The sequence below is a fragment of the Piliocolobus tephrosceles genome, chromosome 11 (genome assembly GCF_002776525.5).
Source record: "Piliocolobus tephrosceles isolate RC106 chromosome 11, ASM277652v3, whole genome shotgun sequence".
NCBI classification, from domain to species: Eukaryota; Metazoa; Chordata; class Mammalia; order Primates; family Cercopithecidae; genus Piliocolobus; species Piliocolobus tephrosceles.
Window position 1 is genome coordinate 3,372,099 of NC_045444.1, and position 20,013 is coordinate 3,392,111.

General features: G+C 47.5%; 1 protein-coding gene across 1 annotated transcript in view; it reads right to left on the reverse strand.

Annotated features, from left to right (window-relative positions):
- TFCP2L1 (transcription factor CP2 like 1) overlaps positions 1 to 16,043 on the reverse strand; it is a 76,709-nt gene extending 60,666 nt beyond the window's left edge. The window contains exons 1-2 of the mRNA XM_023185211.1: positions 15,890 to 16,043; positions 11,686 to 11,837 (exon numbers count right to left, since the gene is read on the reverse strand). Of these exons, the coding sequence (XP_023040979.1) occupies positions 11,686 to 11,837; positions 15,890 to 15,951 (214 nt within the window). The 5' untranslated portion in view covers positions 15,952 to 16,043. The remainder of the gene's footprint in view (positions 1 to 11,685; positions 11,838 to 15,889) is intronic.
- Positions 16,044 to 20,013: the final 3,970 nt, after the last annotated feature.

A 20,013-nucleotide genomic window follows, 5' to 3' on the forward strand; every position in this document is an offset into this window, starting at 1 on the left:
AGGTTCTACATTCAGTCAGTTATTGTGGGACAATGTGATGATGGCCATATGGAAAGTAACAGAGTTGGAGCCTTAATTTATTCCTTATGCACCATAATAAATGTCAAAGTATCAACAATTAAGGAAAGGATTTTTTTAAATTAAAAAAAAAGGATGAATATTATTAAAATCTTAAAGTGAAGAAGGCATACTCTAAATGGGACATGAAAACACAAAAATAATTAAGGTGAAGTCCAATAAACCCGATAATAAAAATTTATCTTAAAAACTTTTATAGCTGGGCGTGGTGGCTTACACCTGTAATCCTAGCACTTTGGGAGACTGAGGCGGGGTGGATGGCTTGAGTCCAAGAGTTCCAGACAAGCCTGGGCAACATGGCAGAATTCTAACTCTATAAAAATACAAAAATTAGCCAGACTTGGTGGCAGCCATTTGTAGTACCAGCTATAGGGAGGCTAAGGCCGGAGGATCACCTGAGCCCAGGAGGTTGAGGCTGCAGTGAGCTGTAATCACGCCACTGCACTCTAGCCTGGGTGACAGAGGTGAGACCCTGGCAAAACAACAACAAAAAAAGCTTTTATTATGGGCCAGATGCAGTGGCTCGTGCCTATACTCCCAGCACTTTGGGAGGCTGGGGCAGGAAGATTGCTTGAGGCCAATAGTTGTAGACCACCCTGGCCAACATAGAGACCCTGTCTCTATAAATTAAAAACAAACAGCAAAAATTATGTAAAAGAGGCCAGGCATGGTGGCTCATGCCTGTAATTCCAGCATTTCGGAAGGCTGCGGTCGGTCACTTGAGTTCAGGGGTTCAAGACCAGCCTGGCCAACATGGCAAAACCCTGACTCTACTAAAAATACAAAAATTAGCCGGGCGTCATAGTAGACACCTGTAATCCCAGCTGCTTGGGAGGTTGAAGCAGGAGAATCACTTGAACCTGGGAGGCAGAGGTTGCAGTGAGCAGAGATCACGCCACTACACTCCAGCCTAGGCGACAGAGCAAGACTCCATCTCAAAAAAAAAAAAAGTAAAAGAAATAAACTAATTTAAAAAGGAATGAAATGAATGAAAAAGTGGGAAAATATTTCCAGTGCATATTATAATATCCCAAATATACAAGGAGGTCTTACAAATAATTAAGGATGAAAATCTCACTAGAAAAATGGGTAAATCACATGAAAGGCAAAAAGAATAATAAAATGAAAAAATATTTAACATCACTGAGGAAAGGAGAATTAAAAGAAGAAGATCCTGTATTTTCCCCAGCAGTTACCAAAGGGTACACGGTGTTGGCAAAGGCAAAGAAAAACAGACTTTCTTCAGTCATTTAAAGAAGTTGTGTATGCTAGACACTGGGCTAGGCCTCGCAGTGAACAAGATGACCAAGTTCTCTGCCCTCAAGTTTATATTTCAGGTGTGGTAGAGATTGGAAAAAGATAAGGGAGGAGAAAATAAACAAGTATTCAGATAGTTATTGTTCACAAAGTACAAACTGGCACAACTTCACTGGAAGGCAATAGGGCAGTATCTACCAAAATGTCGTGCTGGTAATTCTATTTCTAGGTGTGTATCCTACAGCTATTTGCACTCCTGCTGAAACACAAAGATATACATAGATGTTCATGGATTACTACAGCACTGGGTTATAACTATGAAAACAATGGAAACAAGCCTAATGTTCCTCAACAGAACAAGCTATACAACAGACATACAATGATCGTAGTATAACCAGTAAAGATCAGATTTTGCTTATTATATTTTTTAATGTACCCACGTGGAAAGACACTGAAAATATTTTGTTTGGGGGAAAAAAAAAAGTAGCAGGACACAGTGGCTCATACTTATAATCCCAACACTTTAGGAGGCTGAGGAGGGGAAAACTGCTTGAGCCCAAAAGCTCCAGGCTGCAGTGAGCTATGACTGTGTCACTGCACTCCAGCCTGGGCAACAGACTGAGACTCTGTCTCTAAAACACAAATTAAAAAAAAATTTTTTTTTAAAAAAAGCAAGTTGAGGCCGGGCACGGTGGCTCACTTTGGGAGACCAAGGTGGGCGGATCATGAGGTCAGGAGATCTAGACAATCCTGGCTAACACGGTGAAAACCTGTCTCTACTAAAAATACAAAAAATAAAAATTAAAATTAACCAGGCATGGTGGCGGGCACCTGTAGTCCCAGCTACTCGGGAGGCTGAGGTAGGAGAATGGTGTGAACCTGGGAGGCAGAGTTTGCAGTGAGCCAAGATCACACCGCTGCCCTCCAGCCTGGGAGATAGAGCGAGACTCCATCTCAAAAAAAAAAAGCAAGTTGTCAAACAGTGAATATAATATGATCCCATTTCTCTTAAAAAGCAAAAGGTACACTTGGGACCATATATAAGGTTATGTGCATGTTTGTCTATGGAAGTAGATATATATGGGTTAAGGTATGACTAAGAAAATTCTGAAAGGTAGGACTATTGCGCATTTTCTAGAGTATATATGGTTTGGCTGTTCTATTTTATAATAAGAACACTTATTTATACTCAGGAATAAATACTTATTTATACTCAGGAATAAAGACTACTACTTTATACTCAGGAAAAAATAAGGGGAAAACATTTTTTTAAGTAATATATTTTAGAGTTATTTGGTTTATTCAGCTTATATTCCCAAACTTCAGGCTAACATTTAATCTGGAAAGAAAACTTCAGCTATGGAGAAAAGATAATAAACAAAATAACTAATCCTTTGCCTCATTCCTTAAATTCAAAGTCACTGATATAATTGGTAAGAAGGAAAAATATAACTGGCTACTTATTGTTTGCCAGACATTTGTTATTCATGTAACCCACAAAGTGAAACCCACAAAGTGAAACTGTCCTGGTTTCATAAATGAGGAAACTCGGGCTCCAAAGGATCAAGTGATTTCCCTGGAGCAGAAGCTGGTCAAAAAGACAGAACTGCAAATCTGTTTGGTTCTAGGAGCAGGGAAGACAGGACTTTCCCCTGGAGCTCTTATCTCCCTCCCTGGGGTTGCTGTGGGCGGAAAACAGGAGGGTTGGGGTAGGGTAGGAGCCACTGATAATGGATATTTTTTTCCTCTCCAAGGAGGCATTTTCTCCCCACTCCATTCCTTCCCCCCACAAAGCTTCATCCACCCTCCCCCTCAGAGCTGCATCAGGAGTACCAAGTGGCAGAGTCCCTGCACCGAAGTGCCTAGCCTAGAATCCCGCCTGCAGGAACTCCAAGAAAAATCAGCCAGAAAAAACAGGTGCTTCCCCTTCCAGAGCTCCTTTTATTATTGCATCCCAGTTCAATCACTCCCCTGGCTTTCAAACTTACGTGATATAGGAGGGGAGCCTGATTTCACCTCTCAGCTGGTCATCTGTGCGATGGGAACAATGCATCTTGGGGGAATAACTCAGAAGAGAATATTAGAAAGTGCTTTCCAAATTCTCAAGTGCTAACAAAGAAGTACCACCTGAAAGCCTGAGGTTCTCACCTACCAGGTAATACAAACCCTCCTTAACACGACAGCTTACGGCATTTAAGAGTTCAGTGCGTTTTGAGATCTTTTATTTCTTTTTTTGTTTTGTTTTGTTTTGTTTTTTGTTGAGACAGAGTCTCGCTCTGTTGCCCAGGCTGGAGTGCTGTGGTGCAATCTTGGCTCACTGCAAGCTCCGCCTCCCGGGTTCACACCATTCTCCTGCCTCAGCCTCCAGAGTAGCTGGGACTACAGGTGCCCGCCACCATGCCCGGCTAATGTTTTGTATTTTTTTCGTAGAGACGGGGTTTCACCGTGTTAGCCAGGATGGTCTCGATCTCCTGACCTTGTGATCCGCCCGCCTGGGCCTCCCAAAGTGCTGGGATTACAGGCGTGAGCCACCGCGCCCGGCCAAGAGATCTTTATTTCTAAAATGGTATTTCAACACCTTGCACAGGAAATTCTCCTCAGGGTTATGTCCACCATGAGGCTGTACAGCGAGTGAAGAATGAATGGAAAAGTGAAGCAGGCCTTCCCAAAGCTACCGCCGTTCAACTCTAAGAGATGCAGTTCTTAGCTTTAGAGCCAACCGTGTATTAATCTTTGAATTGGGAAAAGAAGGGATAAAAATCAGCAAAAGTTATCAAAGTCCCAACTCGATGACCTTGTTAACTTCCAAAACAGGACTGGTGAGATGTTTCCTCTTTATTAGTAACAGTGGGTGACATGTGAGTGCTTGCTATGTGCCCGGCATTTCAGTGTTCCACATGCATTAGCTCATTTTACCCACATAGCAGCACCTACTTTGTAGGGAGTTTACTTCCCCCATCTTACAGGTAAGGAATTGGAGGTAAAGAAAGGTTAACTGACTTGCCCAGATGGTTGCCAGATAGTTTGGCCTAAGCAAGACAGGTGGAGTTCTAGGTCAGATATCTGGTCTACCTCTCCAGCCACATCATTCCTATTTCCCCTTGTGTTTGAAACCTTCGTCATCCTGACCCACTTAGGATTCCTGGGATAGACAGTGTGTTCAACTGCACCCCCATGCTTGTCTTTGCACGTGGCTTTTCTCTCTTCTCACCAAGCCACCATCCTCCTCCAACCAACAGGAAATTTTACTCCATGAATGAATGAAAGTAAGCATACTATGAAAATTCATTACTATACTTAAGACTCAAGAGTTGTTTTGATGGAAAATATCAAAGCATTCCCCACCGCAAGTCATTCTGGCAAAGTTATTTCTCATCTCAAAGCCAGAAATCCCTACGCAGATTGCCTGGGGTGCTCTCTTCTCTGCTCTCCCGGACTCCTCCTCCTCCACATCCCTTCTCATCCCTCCACACCCTCATCATCCCTTCCCTCAGGCTCCAGCCTTCAGGAAGATCTGTCTACAATGACCTTTGGCCACTGACAAAGAGGAGGTTATCTGGAAGTTTGCAAACCTCTATTCAACTCTCTATCCACCCCTTGGAAGGATTTTTTCAGAGGAAGAGGACAGACTTTGTTCTTCAAATCATTTTTACCATATCTAAAACTAGCCACTGGGCTTGGAGATAGGACATCCCTATGAAACACACATGTCCAAGCCACATGTCCTCAAGGCATTGGTTTGACACTGCACTGAGAAATGGGCATCCAGTGGTTTAAGTGACTTTTTGATTTATGCCTATAGCATCTTTTCCATGTTTTCAGAGAACTTTAAACACATCATTACAAGGAAGAAGAGAGGACCTGTCATGGCTTCACAAGAATAACGCAATACCTACCACAAAGCCTTATAAATACTTAATAGCAGGCTTTTCAATTAACCAAAAATGTCTTGAATGATGTGTTAAAACTACTTTTTAAGAATTTTATCTTGGCAGGCCAAGGCAGGCGGATCAACTGAAGTCAGGAGCTTAAGACCAGCCTGGCCAACATGGCTAAACCCAGTCTCTATTTAAAAATACAAAAATTAGCCCGGTGTGGTAGTGGACACCTATAATCCCAGCTACTCAGGAGGCTGAGGCAGGAGAATCGCTTGAACCCGGGAGGCGGAGGTTGCAGTGAGTCGAGATCGTGCCACTGTACTCCAGCCTGGGCAACACCGGCAAACTTCGTCTCAAAAAAAAAAAAAAAAAAAGAAAGAAAGAAAAAAACAAGCCAATTGTATCAATGCCTTTTGGTCATATGATGTAGAATAGGCTACTTAAATGAGGTACGCTGAAAAAGGTATCTAGTGCAGCATTACTGACTTGGGGGGGATAAAATCACACCTATTTTTAGATTTTCTAAATATTCACAGAGCACCTACTATACTCTCAAGGCACCCACAGCTTAATACTGAGGATACAGGTTGAGCATCCCTAATCCAAAAATCCCAAACCTGAAACTTTTTGAGTCCCGATGTGACCCCACGTATTGTCCACATGGGTGGCTGGGACCATCTTTTCTGATGACTCAATGTACACAAGCTTTTTTTTATAAACAAAATTATTTAAAATATTGTATAAAATTACCTTCAATGCTATGTGCCTGAAGTATATATGAAACATAAGTGAATTTTGTGTCTAGATGTGGGTCAAAGCCTCAAAACACCTCATTATGGATATGCGAATATCCGAAAATCCAAAATCCAAAATACTTCCAATTCCAAGTATTTAGGAAAAGGGGTATTCCTCAGCCCGTACTTTAAAATTTTAGGGGCCAGGCAGTGGCTCATGCCTGCAATCCCAACACTTTGGGAGGTCAAGGAGGATTGCTTGAGCTCAGAAGTTTGAGACCAGCCTGGGCAACATAGTGGGATCTCGTCTCTAAAAAAAATAGAAAAATTAGCTGGGCGTGGTAGCCCATGTTTATCCCAGCTACTTGAGAGGCTGAGGCAGGAGGACTAATTGTTCCAAGAGGTGGAGGCTGCAGTGAGGCATGACTGTGCCCCTGCATTCAGCCTGGGTGAAAGAGTAAGACCCTGTCTCAAAAAAAAAAAAAAAAAAAAAATTATTTAATCCATGGCTCAGCCCTATAGAACTTCCATTCTATTACGGGAGGCAGACACTAAAACAATTATGTTGTGTATTTTTTCTAGGAGTTATGACAATATTCTGCTCTAAATAACAAAAGGAAATCGTGAAATAACATGTAGACATTTTACATGTTTAGGATACTTTTAATAATAATGGAAAATATTATTACAAGAACAGTATTTAATAAAAGCAAGAAACAACTGCATAAAGCATATAATCTCATCCATTTGTTTTTTTAAGAAAAAGTATAGAAGAAGTGGGTTTTTTGTTTTGTTTTGTTTTGTTTTGTTTTTGAGACAGAGTCTCGCTCTGTCACCCAAGCTAGAGTGCAGTGGCTCGATCTCAGCTCACTGCAACCTCTGCCCTCCGGGTTCAAGCAATCATCCTGCCTCAGCCTCCCAAGTAGCTGGGATTACAGGTGCCCACCAACACGTCCAGCTAATTTTTGTATTTTTAGTAAAGATGGGGTTTCATCACGTTGGCCAGGCTGGTCTTGAACTCCTGACCTAAGATGATCCAACAGCCTCAGCCTCCCAAAGTGCTGGGATTACAGGCAAGAGCCACCACACTCAGCCGAGAAGGAAGTCTTAATGGTCGTAACCCTCTGTAAGAATAAATTATTGGGAGTGGCTACAAAGAATAATGAAAGGAACCTCTCTGACACAGAAAAACATATTTCTAAGCTACAAAAATTAGTTCAATGAGGAATTCAGCAAGAACATCGGCAGCACAGGACAAGTCTGTCTGTTGCTTGCCTTCCAATTTAGAATATATATATTTTTAATTATACTTAAGTTCTGGGTTACACGTGCAGAACGTGTAGGTTTGTGACGTAGGTATACATGTGCCATGGTGGTCTGCTGCACCCATCAACCCATAACCTACATTAGGTATTTCTCCTAATGCTATCCCTCCCCTTGCCCCCCACCCCCTGACAGGCCCCAGTGTGTGATTTCCCCTCCCTGCGCCCGTATATTCTCATTGTTCAACTCCCACTTATGAGTGAGAGCATGTGGAGTTTCGTTTTCTGTTCCTGTGTTAGTTTGCTGAGGATGATGGGTTTTTTAATGTTTCACAAGTGTCCCAGCACTTTGAGAGGCCGAGGTGGAAGGACTGCTTGAGCCCAGGAGTTCAAGACCAGCCTGGGAAACATCATCTGGGAAAACCCATCTCTACCAAAATTACAAAAATTAGCCTGGTGTGGTGGCGCACGCCTGTAGTCCCAGCTACTCAGGAGGCTGAGGTGGGAGGATTCCTTGAGCCCGGGAGGCAGAGGCTGCAGTGAGCTGAGATGGAGCCACTGCACTCCAGCCTGGGTGACAGAACCAGACCCTGTCTCAAAAAAAAAAAAAAAAAAAAAAAAAAAGCCAACAAAAAATGTTTCAGAATTGATGTTTTTAAATTTGTGAGATAAAGGTAGGAAAAGTCGGGCAATAACTAGAAAATAAACAAACTCAGATCTTCATATCACATCATAAATTCCAAATGCATTTCAGTAAGTGTTAAAATTTAGACACCTCTCAATGAAATTCAGAAAACTACTCAGCTAAGTGATTTTGGGATGAGCAGGCATTTTCTTTTAAGCATAAAAGAAAAGTTTATTTTCAAAGAATGAAAGATTTGACTATAGACATTTAAAAATCGATTTCTACAGAAAAAAAATCACAACATATACCTTACACCATAAAATAGTTACCACACAATAAAAGTTAAATGGCCTGCAACCATCAGAGAAAAATACTTGCAAAAAATGGCAGCTAAAAGGTTGGTATTCTTCATAAATAGTATGCCCTTATCCATAAGACATAAACACCCAAACAGAGAAATGTGCAAAGGACAGGAATATAATAAACAAATTAAAAAGATAAATAAATGTATTTCGAAATATCTGACGGCATTAACAATCACCGAAATGCTAATTTAAGGCCAGGGGTGGTGGTGGTACACACCTTTAATCCCAGCTACTCAGGAAGCTGAGGAGGGAGGATGACTTGAGCTCAGAAATTTGAGTCCAGCCTGGGAAACCAAGCCAGACCCCAGCTCAAAAAAGAAAAGAAATGCTAGTTTAGTATTACATTCCATGTGTCACTAATCAGATGACAAAAAACAATAACCAATATTGGAAAAGAGACAATAAAATGTATACTGCTGGCTGGCACATAAATTGGTACATTCTTCTGAGAAGGCAATTTAGCGATATGCATCAAAAGCCTCAATGTTCAAACCCTTTGATCCAGAAATTCTACTTCTTAAGTATTTATTTTCAAAATACATAAATAATCAACATTTCACAGGAAGATTTATATACAAGGATGTTGTTCATCATTGCAGTATTTAATTTCTAACTAGAAACTAAGTAGCCATAAAAGGAAACAGGTTAAAGTCATAGAAATATACAATGTAATACTATGCAGTCATTACAAAAATGGAAGTCCTCAAATCATTTTCAATGACATGAGAAGGCTGACAAATATAGTAAATGAAAAAAAGGATAAAAGTCTGTAGCATAATCACAGAAAGATACATACACAAACATGTAGAAATAAGGTTAGCAGTGGCTTCTGGTGAAATTGGAGGGGATTTTAATTTTGTTTCAATTTTCTTCCTTTTGCTTTTCCAAATTATTCAAACTTTCTATAAAGTAGATTATTTCAATAACCTACAAAACACAATTTTTAAAATATCTAAATATACCAAATTAACATAAGATGATGAGACCACAGGGGTAACTCCTTTTTCTCTCTTTTAACTGATCTATGTGAGGATCAACTTTTAAAACTCTTTTTAAAAAAACCTAGTAGGCCAGGCACAGTGGCTCTCATGCCTGTAATCCCAGCATTTTGGGAGGCTGAGGCGGGTGGATCACCTGAGATCAGGAGTTCGAAACCAGCCTGGCCAACATGGTGAAACCCCGTCTCTACTAAAAATACAAAAATTAGCCAGGCGTGGTGGCGCATGCCTGTAATCCCAGCTACTTGGGAGGCTGAAGCAGGAGAATCACTTGAATCGGGGAGGCGGAGGTTGCAGTGAGCTGAGATCGTGTCATCGCACTCCAGCCTGGGAGACAGAGCAAGACTCGGTCTCAAAATAAAGGAATTGGAAGGGGTGGAGGAAAGGTAAGGAACTCAGCTAATGGCCTTACCAACTGGAGCAGGGACCAGGGCATGGACAGACACACAATATCTTGGTCCAGGACCAAGAGCTCAGACCTTGGACCCACTCCTCAGCACCACAGGACGTAGCCAACAAGAAGAACCACATCAAAGCTCAATGGATGCTATAAACATCTCATTTTTCCCTGCTAAATTTAAGCAAAAAAAAAAAAAAAAAAAAAAACCAGAGGCCCACAGAGGAAAGAAAGTGCTCAAAGGTGTATAACCAGTTGGTAGCACTTGACCCTCCATGAAAGTGAAAGGCATATAGAAGAAACCTTTCCACACAGCAGCACATGCGCACACTTGGCCACACCACCCACCAACCACGGCCACCGTCCGCTGCAGATGGTGCACAGGTCTCAGGGCCTGAGCAGGAAGCTCTAGAGCTGAGGGAGCTCAACTGAGCAAGACCAACTGAGGCCAGCAGAGCTGCCCCTGTGGATAAAGCATCACCTTCCGCTGCGGCCCCTCCACAATGACAGGGGGTTACCTCTACCCAGAGGGAGACAGACCGAGCCAGCTGTTGCTTCTGAGCTAGTTTCTTGGCCCAGAAGCTGGCAAGTTCAGCAGTTAGCAGAGAGCCTGATGACCACGTTGGACTTCCACCCTGGCTGGCTCCCCAAATTGAGGAATCAAAGTTCGCAGAGAGGAAGCTGCACATGTAAGACACATTGCTACGACACTGCAGCTCCCCCGCAATTCCCTGTGACCCCACAGAAACCAGCGTTCCTCTGCTTGCCTGCTCTGCCCATTGAAAGTAGAGGGGATCATACCAGTCAGGGGTAAAGCAGACACACAGTCCTTTGCTCGTCCTTGCTGGATGCCTGGGTGGGTGGCCAAGAACTGTTTCATGTCTGGGGCACACACACAATAAAAGATAAAGTAGAAGGTGACAAATCCACATGATGCCAGGGTGGTCATGAGATGACCCAGAAGGAAAGTGCAAAAAACGCATACTCATAATCATGATAGAATCACAAAAACACCATCCATCAGGACACTTGCCCACGTGTTCTGAAAAAGGGAACCAGCAACTGAACAACCACTATCATTCCAGGCACCTCACAGACCTTCGTTCTTCTAACTCCACAAAATTATACTTCTTGTTTTACCCATGAAAACACTGAGGCTCAGAGAAAAAGAAAAGGCATCTCCAAGTCACAGAGCTAGGAAGTGCAGAGTTGGAATTCAAACTCCAAAGCCTGTTTCTCTCAGGACATGGTGAGGGAACTTGTCTCCATCACCACAGAGGGCTTTTGTCTAGCACAGATGGAACCCTGCTCCGGTGCTGCGTAGGACACAGGCCAGCCATCCTACCACTGCCAGGTGCGGCTCCAGGACCTGGGATGCTGATGGTACTCAGTCTATGCCTTCAAAGGACATGATCATGGTCACAATAAACAGTCACAACATGTCCAGGCGCAGTGGCTTAGGCCTATAATCCCAGCACTTTGGGAGGCCCAGGCAGGTGTGGATCACTTGAGCCCAGGAGTTTGAGACCAGCCTGGGCAACATGGTGAGACCCCCCCCCACCCCCCGCCAAGCTCTACAAAAAAATTTAAAAATTAGCTGGGCATGGTGGCCTACACCTGTGATCCCAGCTACTCGGGAGGTTGAGGTGGGAGGGTCACTTGGGTTGAGGAGGTCAAGGGTGCAGTGAGCCATGATCATGCCACTTCATGCCAGCCTGGGCCACAGAGCAAGACCCCGTCTCAAAAAAAAGGGAAGGGGAGGGGAGGGGAGCGGAGGGGAGGGGAGGGGAGGGAAGGGAGGCAGTAGTAATGCTACCAGTCTCTGAGCATCTGCTCCATGGAGGGGCTCTAGGAGGAATGCAGAGTGCTACCCTGTTACCCACGTAAGGTATCTGATGTTTCCAGTTTTCAGATGAGGACACTGGGGCCGGAGGGGTCACGCAGCTGAGAAGTGGATTCTGAACCTGCACCTGTTCTCTTTCCCGAGCCCCACCTCACCCACCGTAACAAAGTCACAAGGCCCAAGTGGGCCTTTCACATCAACTCCCTACTGCTTCTGGGTTCCACTTGGCCCGGGCCTCCGGCCACTACCTTGGTTGAGGTAGGTCAGCGTCTCTTCATGCAGCTTCACGGCTGGGGACGTGGCAGCACACAACACGTACTGCAGGGGTGGCAGGCGGGCCTCGTTCTCAGGGGACAGCTGGGGCTCCTCCTGCTTGAAGATGGGCAGAGCGAGCACATCACTGCAACACACAGGAAGCAGAGGTCAGGAACAGAGCCCCAGGGGGCTCCTGCACAGAGCCAGGGCAAAGCTTGAGAGACGACGCAGACCACCAGGGCCCAGGGCGACACAGCACGCACATCGCATGCAGGGTGCTGGCTGCACTCCTTCAACCCTTGCACACTCCAGATGCTTTAAAACAGAGGAAACCACTCCTTCATGACTCTAATTTCACTCAATGACCGCCCAAAACACTGATTCAATCAGCCCACCAAGGAGGTAAAAGGGCAAAGTTCCATTTATTTGGTTTCTATCCACAAGCGATCACTCATAAGGTTTCACTTTTAGGCCGGGCTTGGTGGCTCAAGCCTGTAATCCCAGCACTTTGGGAAGCCGAGACGGGTGGATCACGAGGTCAGGAGATCGAGACCGTCCTAGCTAACACGGTGAAACCTCGTCTCTACTAAAAAATACAAAAAACTAGCCAGGCGAGGTGGCGGGCACCTGTAGTCCCAGCTACTCGGGTGGCTGAGGCAGGAGAATGGCGGGAACCCGGGAGGCGGAGCTTGCAGTGAGCTGGGATCCCGCCACTGCACTCCAGCCTGGGCGACAGAGCAAGACTCCCGTCCCAAAAAAAAAAAAGAGTTCACTTTTAGAATAAAAATCTAAACAAACATTTTTATTTTTTAATCAACAATTCCATTAACTGGCCACTTCTCACAGCAATACAACCCTGTCCTCCAGGTTCTGTAAACTATGCAAATGAACAAACCACTTCCTTCCCTCCCTGAATACCCAGGTTGAGACATTCCTCCATCCCTTCTAAAGAGAGGACAACTGGACACCGTTTTCAGGGTCATTCTAATCTGTCCAAAAGGCAAACAGGAAGGAAGGACCTTGGCTTCAAGTCTGTGTGTGTGTGGTTTTGTTTTTTTTTTTTTTTTTTGGGCGGCAGGGTAGGGGGTGGTGGACGGAGTTTCACCCTTGTTGTCCAGGCTGGAGTGTAGTGGCACGATCTAGGCTCACTGCAACCTCCACCTCCCAGGTTCAAGTGATTCTCCTGCCTCAGCCTCCCGAGTAGCTGGGATTACAGGCATGAGCCACCACGCCTGGCTAATTTTTGTATTTTTAGTAGAGATGGGGTTTCACCATGTTGGTCAGGCTGGTCGTGAACTCCCGACCTCAGGTGATCCACCCACCTTGGCCTCCCAAACTACAGGGATTACAGGTGTGAACCACCGTGCCCGGCCCAGTCCGTTTTCTTATCCAAGTGGGAAATCTTGAAATCCTTGCTGTAAGTTTCTTTTCCTCCACTTCTTAACAAAACTCCCCACATTAAAAAAAAAAATGAAGTCATCGTCCTGCGACTTACTGAGGAACTTATTTCTGGATATATTTTTTAGGCCAGGCACGGTGGCCCATGCCTGAAATCCCAGTACTTTGCGAGGCTGAGGTGAGAAGACTGCTTGAAGCCAGGGGTTTGAGACCAGTCTGGGCAACATAGTGAGACCTCACCATCTCTAAAAGAAAAAAAAAAAAAAAGGAAAAAGAAACAAAAAACCTAGCATTTTAAAAATGCCCTTACAAAGGACAAAGAATTCCTTGAGAACACGAATGACCTACAGGCAGGCAAGGCTTGTTTAAGGCCTCTAAATTATGAGCAACACAGAAACAGGTGCCAAAAAAGTACCAATGCTCTTATCTTGATAACCCTCTTCCCTTCGTGGGTCCCTGACTAGGAATCCAATTAGCTGACCCCACTTGTCTGTGTAAACAGAGTCACTGGTACAATCTGTTCCTCGCACATCATAAACCAGCGTCTCTACAACACAAACCCAGCACACACTCCATCAACATCTAATCAATTTTCAGAAGAAAAAAAAAGCCTGGCATTGCGCACACACCTGGAAAACCTGCTCTGTGTGGGCCTCCCCCATCACTATCCACTACTGAAAAATAAGGGTGTAAGGCCGTCTCGGCTTCCCCCACAGGGCGTCTTCCTTTAGTCAGGGCAGGGCACAGTCGCAGCCCGGGTGGTTCTCTAGGAACACCGCGGATTGCATAATTTCATGTTTGCCCAGACCATGTCAGGTTAATAATCCATGGACTGCTGCCTTTAAATTTTTTAAAAAGGGGCGGGAGGGCGGAGGAAGTTAAGAACCATCGCTCAACAGTAACTTGTTTCAAGCCTGGCATCCTTATTTGCCAAGGAATAAAAGTCACGAGAACATCAAACAGAAAAAGGGAAGGGAGTAAAGGCCTCTACCTTGGTGAGGTCAGACAGCTTGCAGAAGTTCTGCCAAGTGAGGAGATGACCAAAAATAAAATACAAAAAACGCAAGGAAAAGGACAAGACCTTCCCTCTAGAGTCAGGGGAACCAAGGACATATGCACAAACCCCCACCTTGGCCCTCACTGAGGGAAAAACTCCCAGCTTCCAAGAAGTGAAATAAAAAAAGAGCATGGACTTCTTTATCCACGGTCCCCCGATGACCCCAGAAGCCAATAGGGCTTTACAGCACCACCCACTCTCAGTGCTCACCCTCCTCCTTTCACCAAATCCTAAAACGTAACTGAGCTACCCGGGACAAATTGCCATTTCGGTAGCAGATATCAGAACTGTACCTCCCAGGCAAGGGAGAACTGTTCCCTAATGGGGTGATGACATTGTAGGTATCTAGAAGTTTTAAGTACATTCACCTTCAATTCAGGGTCACCTTCAAACTCATTGTTAAGATATGGCAACATACTTAATGGCTGCAAATTAAAATTCAGGCAAAGCTACAACTAAAACTTCAGTAAAAATGTATTCCATTGTAGCATTTCTTGTAAGTGAATGGACACTTAATCTGTGGGTGATTAACATCTCCTCCTGGACTTCCAACAGCCCCCAGAGCAGCTTCCATCTGGTGACATCACCGTGGTCTGCCGGGTGGCAGCCAGCCTTTAAGGCTCTAGACCTTTGCCATCTCCAACTACTTTGGCCCATGAATAAAAATAGCAGATACATCCGCTAAACCCAATCATTCCCCCGCCTCCAGGAAAAGGGGATGTCTTCAGGGAGGGCAAATACCTACCAGCAGCCAGGAATTACAAATAACGTTTTAAGAACTAAGTGGGAACTTCTTGGGGCCAAAACTAGCACTAAATGTAGCTCTGGTATGGGGGCTGTCAATGCCTGTGACTCCTTCAGCCTCATAATTCATTTTCCCTGAGCTCATATCAAATGCCTTTTGGGTTAAATTAGGCACATTTCATAAACTGTGACTAGGATGGAAATAAGGACAGGCTAAAGCTGGTTCCGGCGAGTTCACAAAGTGAAATGACTGCCCATTAGTCCCGGCCAGCGGCAGAACAGGGAAAAACAATCCTCCGGGAGACAGAGCACACGGGGTCCTACTGCTAAGAGGGGGTTGTGGGGAACCGTGCAAAACACGCAGGACTGACTTTCCCCTCTGAAGGGCACTACTCAAATCCCTGCAGAAGAAGAAAGATTTCCATCAAGGGCAATAACCACGCGGGCCTCGGACGATCACGCGCAAGACTATCGCGGGGAGGGGGCGGCCGGCCCCTCCGAGCGCGCCGCCCCCGGCCGCCGCCCGCACCTGGTCCGACGAAAGGCACTGCAGAGGGCGCGAGGCTGGGAGAGGGGCCCCGGCGGAGACGGGCAAAGAGCAGGGGACGAACTTCCCCGGGCCAGGCACCAGGCTGCTGGCAGGAAGTTTCCTCTACTTCTCCGATACGCGCGGGGAGAGGAGGGCCGCGGGAGGCGGATGGGCCAGGGGAGGCGGCGGGCCGGCAGGTGCGCGCCCTGCACCCTCTCTGCCGTCGGGGAGGAGCCCTCGCAGGCATAGGGCTCTGCGCGCCCGCCTCCCCGGAGGGCCCCCACCTCCGCACGTCGGGTCCCGCCGGCCGTCCGTCTGTCAGTCCCTAGGCGGGACACTGAGCGGGTCTCTCAGTCCCCAGAGGGCGGACAGCGGGGAGGCCAGGGCCCAGCAGGGGCGCCCCCTCTCCGCCCCTGGACGTCCAACGGCGCCTGGCCCGAGCCCCGCGGAGACGGCGTGCGGCCCTTACCGCAGGTAGCTGCCGGAGTTGTGCTGGTTGTAGTGCTCGGGCTGCGTGTGCCAGAAGAGCATGGCTGGAGCTCCCAGCGCGCCCACCTGGGCGCGGCAGCGAGCACAGACGCGGGCCGCGCAGAGCTCCCACCGACTGCTTCGCGCTCCGAACCCGCGGTGCCGGCCGGCTGGGCGCATTTATGGGCGGCCCAGGGGCGGTCCCGCCCCAGGACCCGCCCCCGAGGAACCTCGGCCGGGCGGGCGGCTCCCTGCGGCGGCCGCACCTGGCAGACAGGCGCGCGTGCCTTTCCGGCGAACGAGCGCGCCTCCGGGGCGACCTGACCACAGGGACCTAGGGCCGGCTGGGCGCTCTCCCCCAACCCCCATTGTGTGGCTCAGGTGACCCTTGCCGACCCCAACCCGCGCCACGCGGCCCCTCTGCCCTCTGCTCCCCAGTCTACGCCCAAGGCCAGTCTCCAGAGCGGCTCCGAGATTTCCAGCCTAGGCTCTCTCTGTCTCCTTTCCTTGCTCACGCTCTGAAATCATGGCTTTTTTTTTTTTTTTTTTTCTTTTTTTTGAGACAGGGTCTCGCTCTGCCACCCAGGCTGGAGTGCAGTGGCGCGATCTCGCGGCTCACTGCAACCTCCACTCCCAGGTTCAAGCAATTCTCCTGCTTCAGCCTCCCGAGTAGCTGGGATTACAAGCGCCCTCCATCACGCCCGGCTAATTTTTTTATTGTTAGTGGGGACGGGGTTTCGCCATGTTGGCCAGGCTGGTCTCGAACTCCTGACCTCAGGTGATCCGCCCACCTCGGCCTCCCAAAGTGCTGGGATTACAGGCGTGAGCCACCGAGCCAGGCCGACATTTTTTTATTTTTTATTTTTACTTGTGTACTGATTGTCTTTCCCATTAGACTGTAAGCTCCAAGAGGACAGGGCCTGGCTCTCTTAACACCCCGTTACCTGCACTGCATAGAAGGGTGCATGGGACATAGTTAAGATAAATACTTGTTGAGTAAACATGAAAATAAAAAAAAGGAATGCACCAAAAGAGTAATCAGAGAAGGCTTCCTGGAGGAGGTGACATTGAGCTGAGACCTGATGGATGCAGAGGAAGTTCTCTGTGAACAACACCTAGAGAAAAATAGTTCCAAGCATAGTTCCCCACCCCCTTGGCAACAGTGACTGCCAAAGCCTTGAGGAAGACCTACTTGGCATGGCTGGTCCTGGGGAGAGCTTAGGAGGTGAGGTGAGGAGAGCGGGGAAGATCAGAGGGCCTGGCAGGCCAGGACAAGGAGCTAGGATTTTATTCTGTGTTTTAAGCAGAGGAGTCACATGTATGATTTGCCTTTTGGAAAGATCGGTCTGGCAGCAGTGTAGACAGTGGGTCAGGGGGTGGCGTGGAGGGCCATTAGGAGGGAGTGGAGTTCCATGGAGCCCTGACCCACATCCAGGTGCTACCTGGTCCTCCAGTACATGGCACAGCACCTGGCACAGAGGAGATGGGGATTCCGTCCCTGATTATTAATGCAGTCAAATGACATCCCTTGGGGACCTGGGTCCAGAACTCCCCGCTCCCCAAGCATGGATGTGGGTAAAACCCTCCCTCCCTCTGCTGTTCCTGCCCCCTCCCTCCAGCCACAGGTCACAACTGGCAAACCACTTCCTCTGTGCAGCCCTCAAGGACTGCCACCTCCCCACTGCTCTGCCCTGTTAGGAGAATAGGAATAGTTCCCCGGCTACAGGTGGTGCTGTCAGCAGACAGTCCCCCAGCCGTCGGCTTCTCCAGGAACTAACTGCCCCTGCTCAGAGAGCAGCCTTACCCTCTGTCATGTCCCTCCTGGGATAGCCCACATCCCAGGGACTGTCCCAGCAGGAGTATAAAAGCCTGGCCATCTCTGCCCGATTGGGGACAGTGCTGATGCGGTATTTTAGCCCCAGGACTCCCCATGAAGACAGTCGAAGCTGTCACAAGACCTGTGTCCTGCTCAGGGTCTCCTTCCTGCTTCCTTCCAATTCCTTGCCCAGGGGTTACTCTTATGGGAGCTTCCAAAGAAACATCCTGAACACCAACCCCCACAACAAACCTCACCCCATCAGGGTCCATGCCAAACCCATTGTTTAAATGGGAGACACTCTAGGGTGGTCTGGACAAACATGTCCTTTGCTGGACTCGTCCTTGAGTTGTAACAGGAGAGGCCCATGGGTAAGCAGCAGTGACGGTACAGTGCGGTCAGGGACGTGGAGGCTGCCCTGGGGACACAGAGGACGACTCTGGAGCTCCAAAGAGGCTCCAGGGTGAAGTGATGTCTCCTGATGGATGGGTGAGTGGAAGTGAAACCAATCTGTGGAGATGGAGGGAGGTCTCCCCTACAGTAGACGCTCCTGCAAAGGCCTGGAGGAAGGGCAGTCAGTATTATTAGATGGCTTAGACCTGGGTTTACTACTTAGCTCCATCTGAATATGTGACCTTTGGTGGAGTAAATTGACCTCATGCTGCTTCTCCCATCCAGAGGTGGTGTCTGTTTCCCTCTCCTCCCCCTTGCGCCTGGGCTGACCCTGTGACTTACTTTAACCATAGAATGCAGAGGAAGTAATGCCGTTCCCTTCTGGGCTGACCCCTAGCCCTAGGCAGCTTCTCTTTTTTTTTTTTTTTTTTTTTTTTTTGAGATGAAGTTTTTTATTGCCCAGGCTGGAGTGCAATGGCAGGATCTCAGCTCACTGCAAGCTCCGCCTCCTGGGTTCAAGCGATATTCCTGCCTCAGCCTCCTGAGTAGCTGGGATTACAGGTGCCTGCCACCACACCCAGCTAATTTTTTGTATTTTAATTAGAAACGGGGTTTCACCATGTTGGCCAGGCTGGTCTCGTGACCTTCAGGTGATCCACCCATCTCAGCCTCCCAGAGTGCTGGGATTACGGTCATGATAGTCAGCTTCTCTTAACTCTCCCGGAGCTCTGAGCCACCAGGTAGAATCCAAATGCCCTATTGGAGAGGGAGACCTGGCCAGCCTCCAATCCCTCCAGCCACCCAGCAGAGCCCATCTAAGATGCCCCAGTGGATTGGCTCCAACCACACCTCACAGAACTGAGGCAAGCCCTGCCCGCCCAAGCCCTGCCCAGAATGCAGGCTTGTGAGCCAATGGATGGCTGTGGCCTTACACCACCAAGTTGTGGGCTGGTTTGTTTCATACAAATGGAAAAATGATACACTGGGCCCTTTGGATCTGGGTTTTGCTATGGGAATAATACGGCTTCATTCCATGGTTGTGGTCAAGCTTACTTCAGGTGAGTTTAGCTTCTCAGGGATGATGGCTCTCATGACCTAAGTATGACTCTGTGTAGTTTGGGTCACTGCCTACCTTCTCTCTCTTTGTAGGCTTTTAGCTATGGGAGGGTAGAATTCAGCAATGCCTACAGAGTTAGCATTTGAGTCACACTGTGTGAACAAAAGTGCATATTTCTGCCCATGACTCTTGGGTGTTACAGGGCACAATTAGGCCTAGTCCGGACCCCTGGGGCTTCCAGTCTGCTGAGGAGGAGGAGGCAGATGTGCAGGAGATCGCCTGCCAGTTCCTTTTTTATTTTATGAATGTTCACAATTCCCATGTGGTGGGAACATTGATTTTTACTGTGCACCAGACCCGGAGCCATGCGCCGTCATCTCCCGACACGGAGAAGTAGAAACATCATCTGACCTTCCGATTGATGAAACGGGCTTGGGAGGCCGACTGCCACAGCTGGGATCTGAGGCCAGGCCTGTAAATTCAGCAATCATACTCTGGCTCTCATCCATTCCTGTGTTAAGGCCCAGCATTCCTTTCTTCACCCCACACTAGGCAAAGGTGCTGTGACCAGATGTCCTCTACTCCCAGGATCACCCCAGGGTTCCTGCAGAGACAGCAGAAAGGGGCCTGCTGAGTACTCAGGAGTCACCCCCTTAGCAGCTCCACAAGGGATTCCCAGCTGCTCTCGGAAGTTGTCACGATGAAGACTGCGGGCTTCACGTCTGGGAAGATGGTTTGTTGTTGTTGTTGTTGTTGTTGTTGTTGTTGTTGTTGTTTTGGAGACGGAGTTTCGCTCTTGTTGCCCAGGCTGGAGTGCAATGGTGTGATTTCGGCTGACTGCAACCTCTGCCTCCCAGGT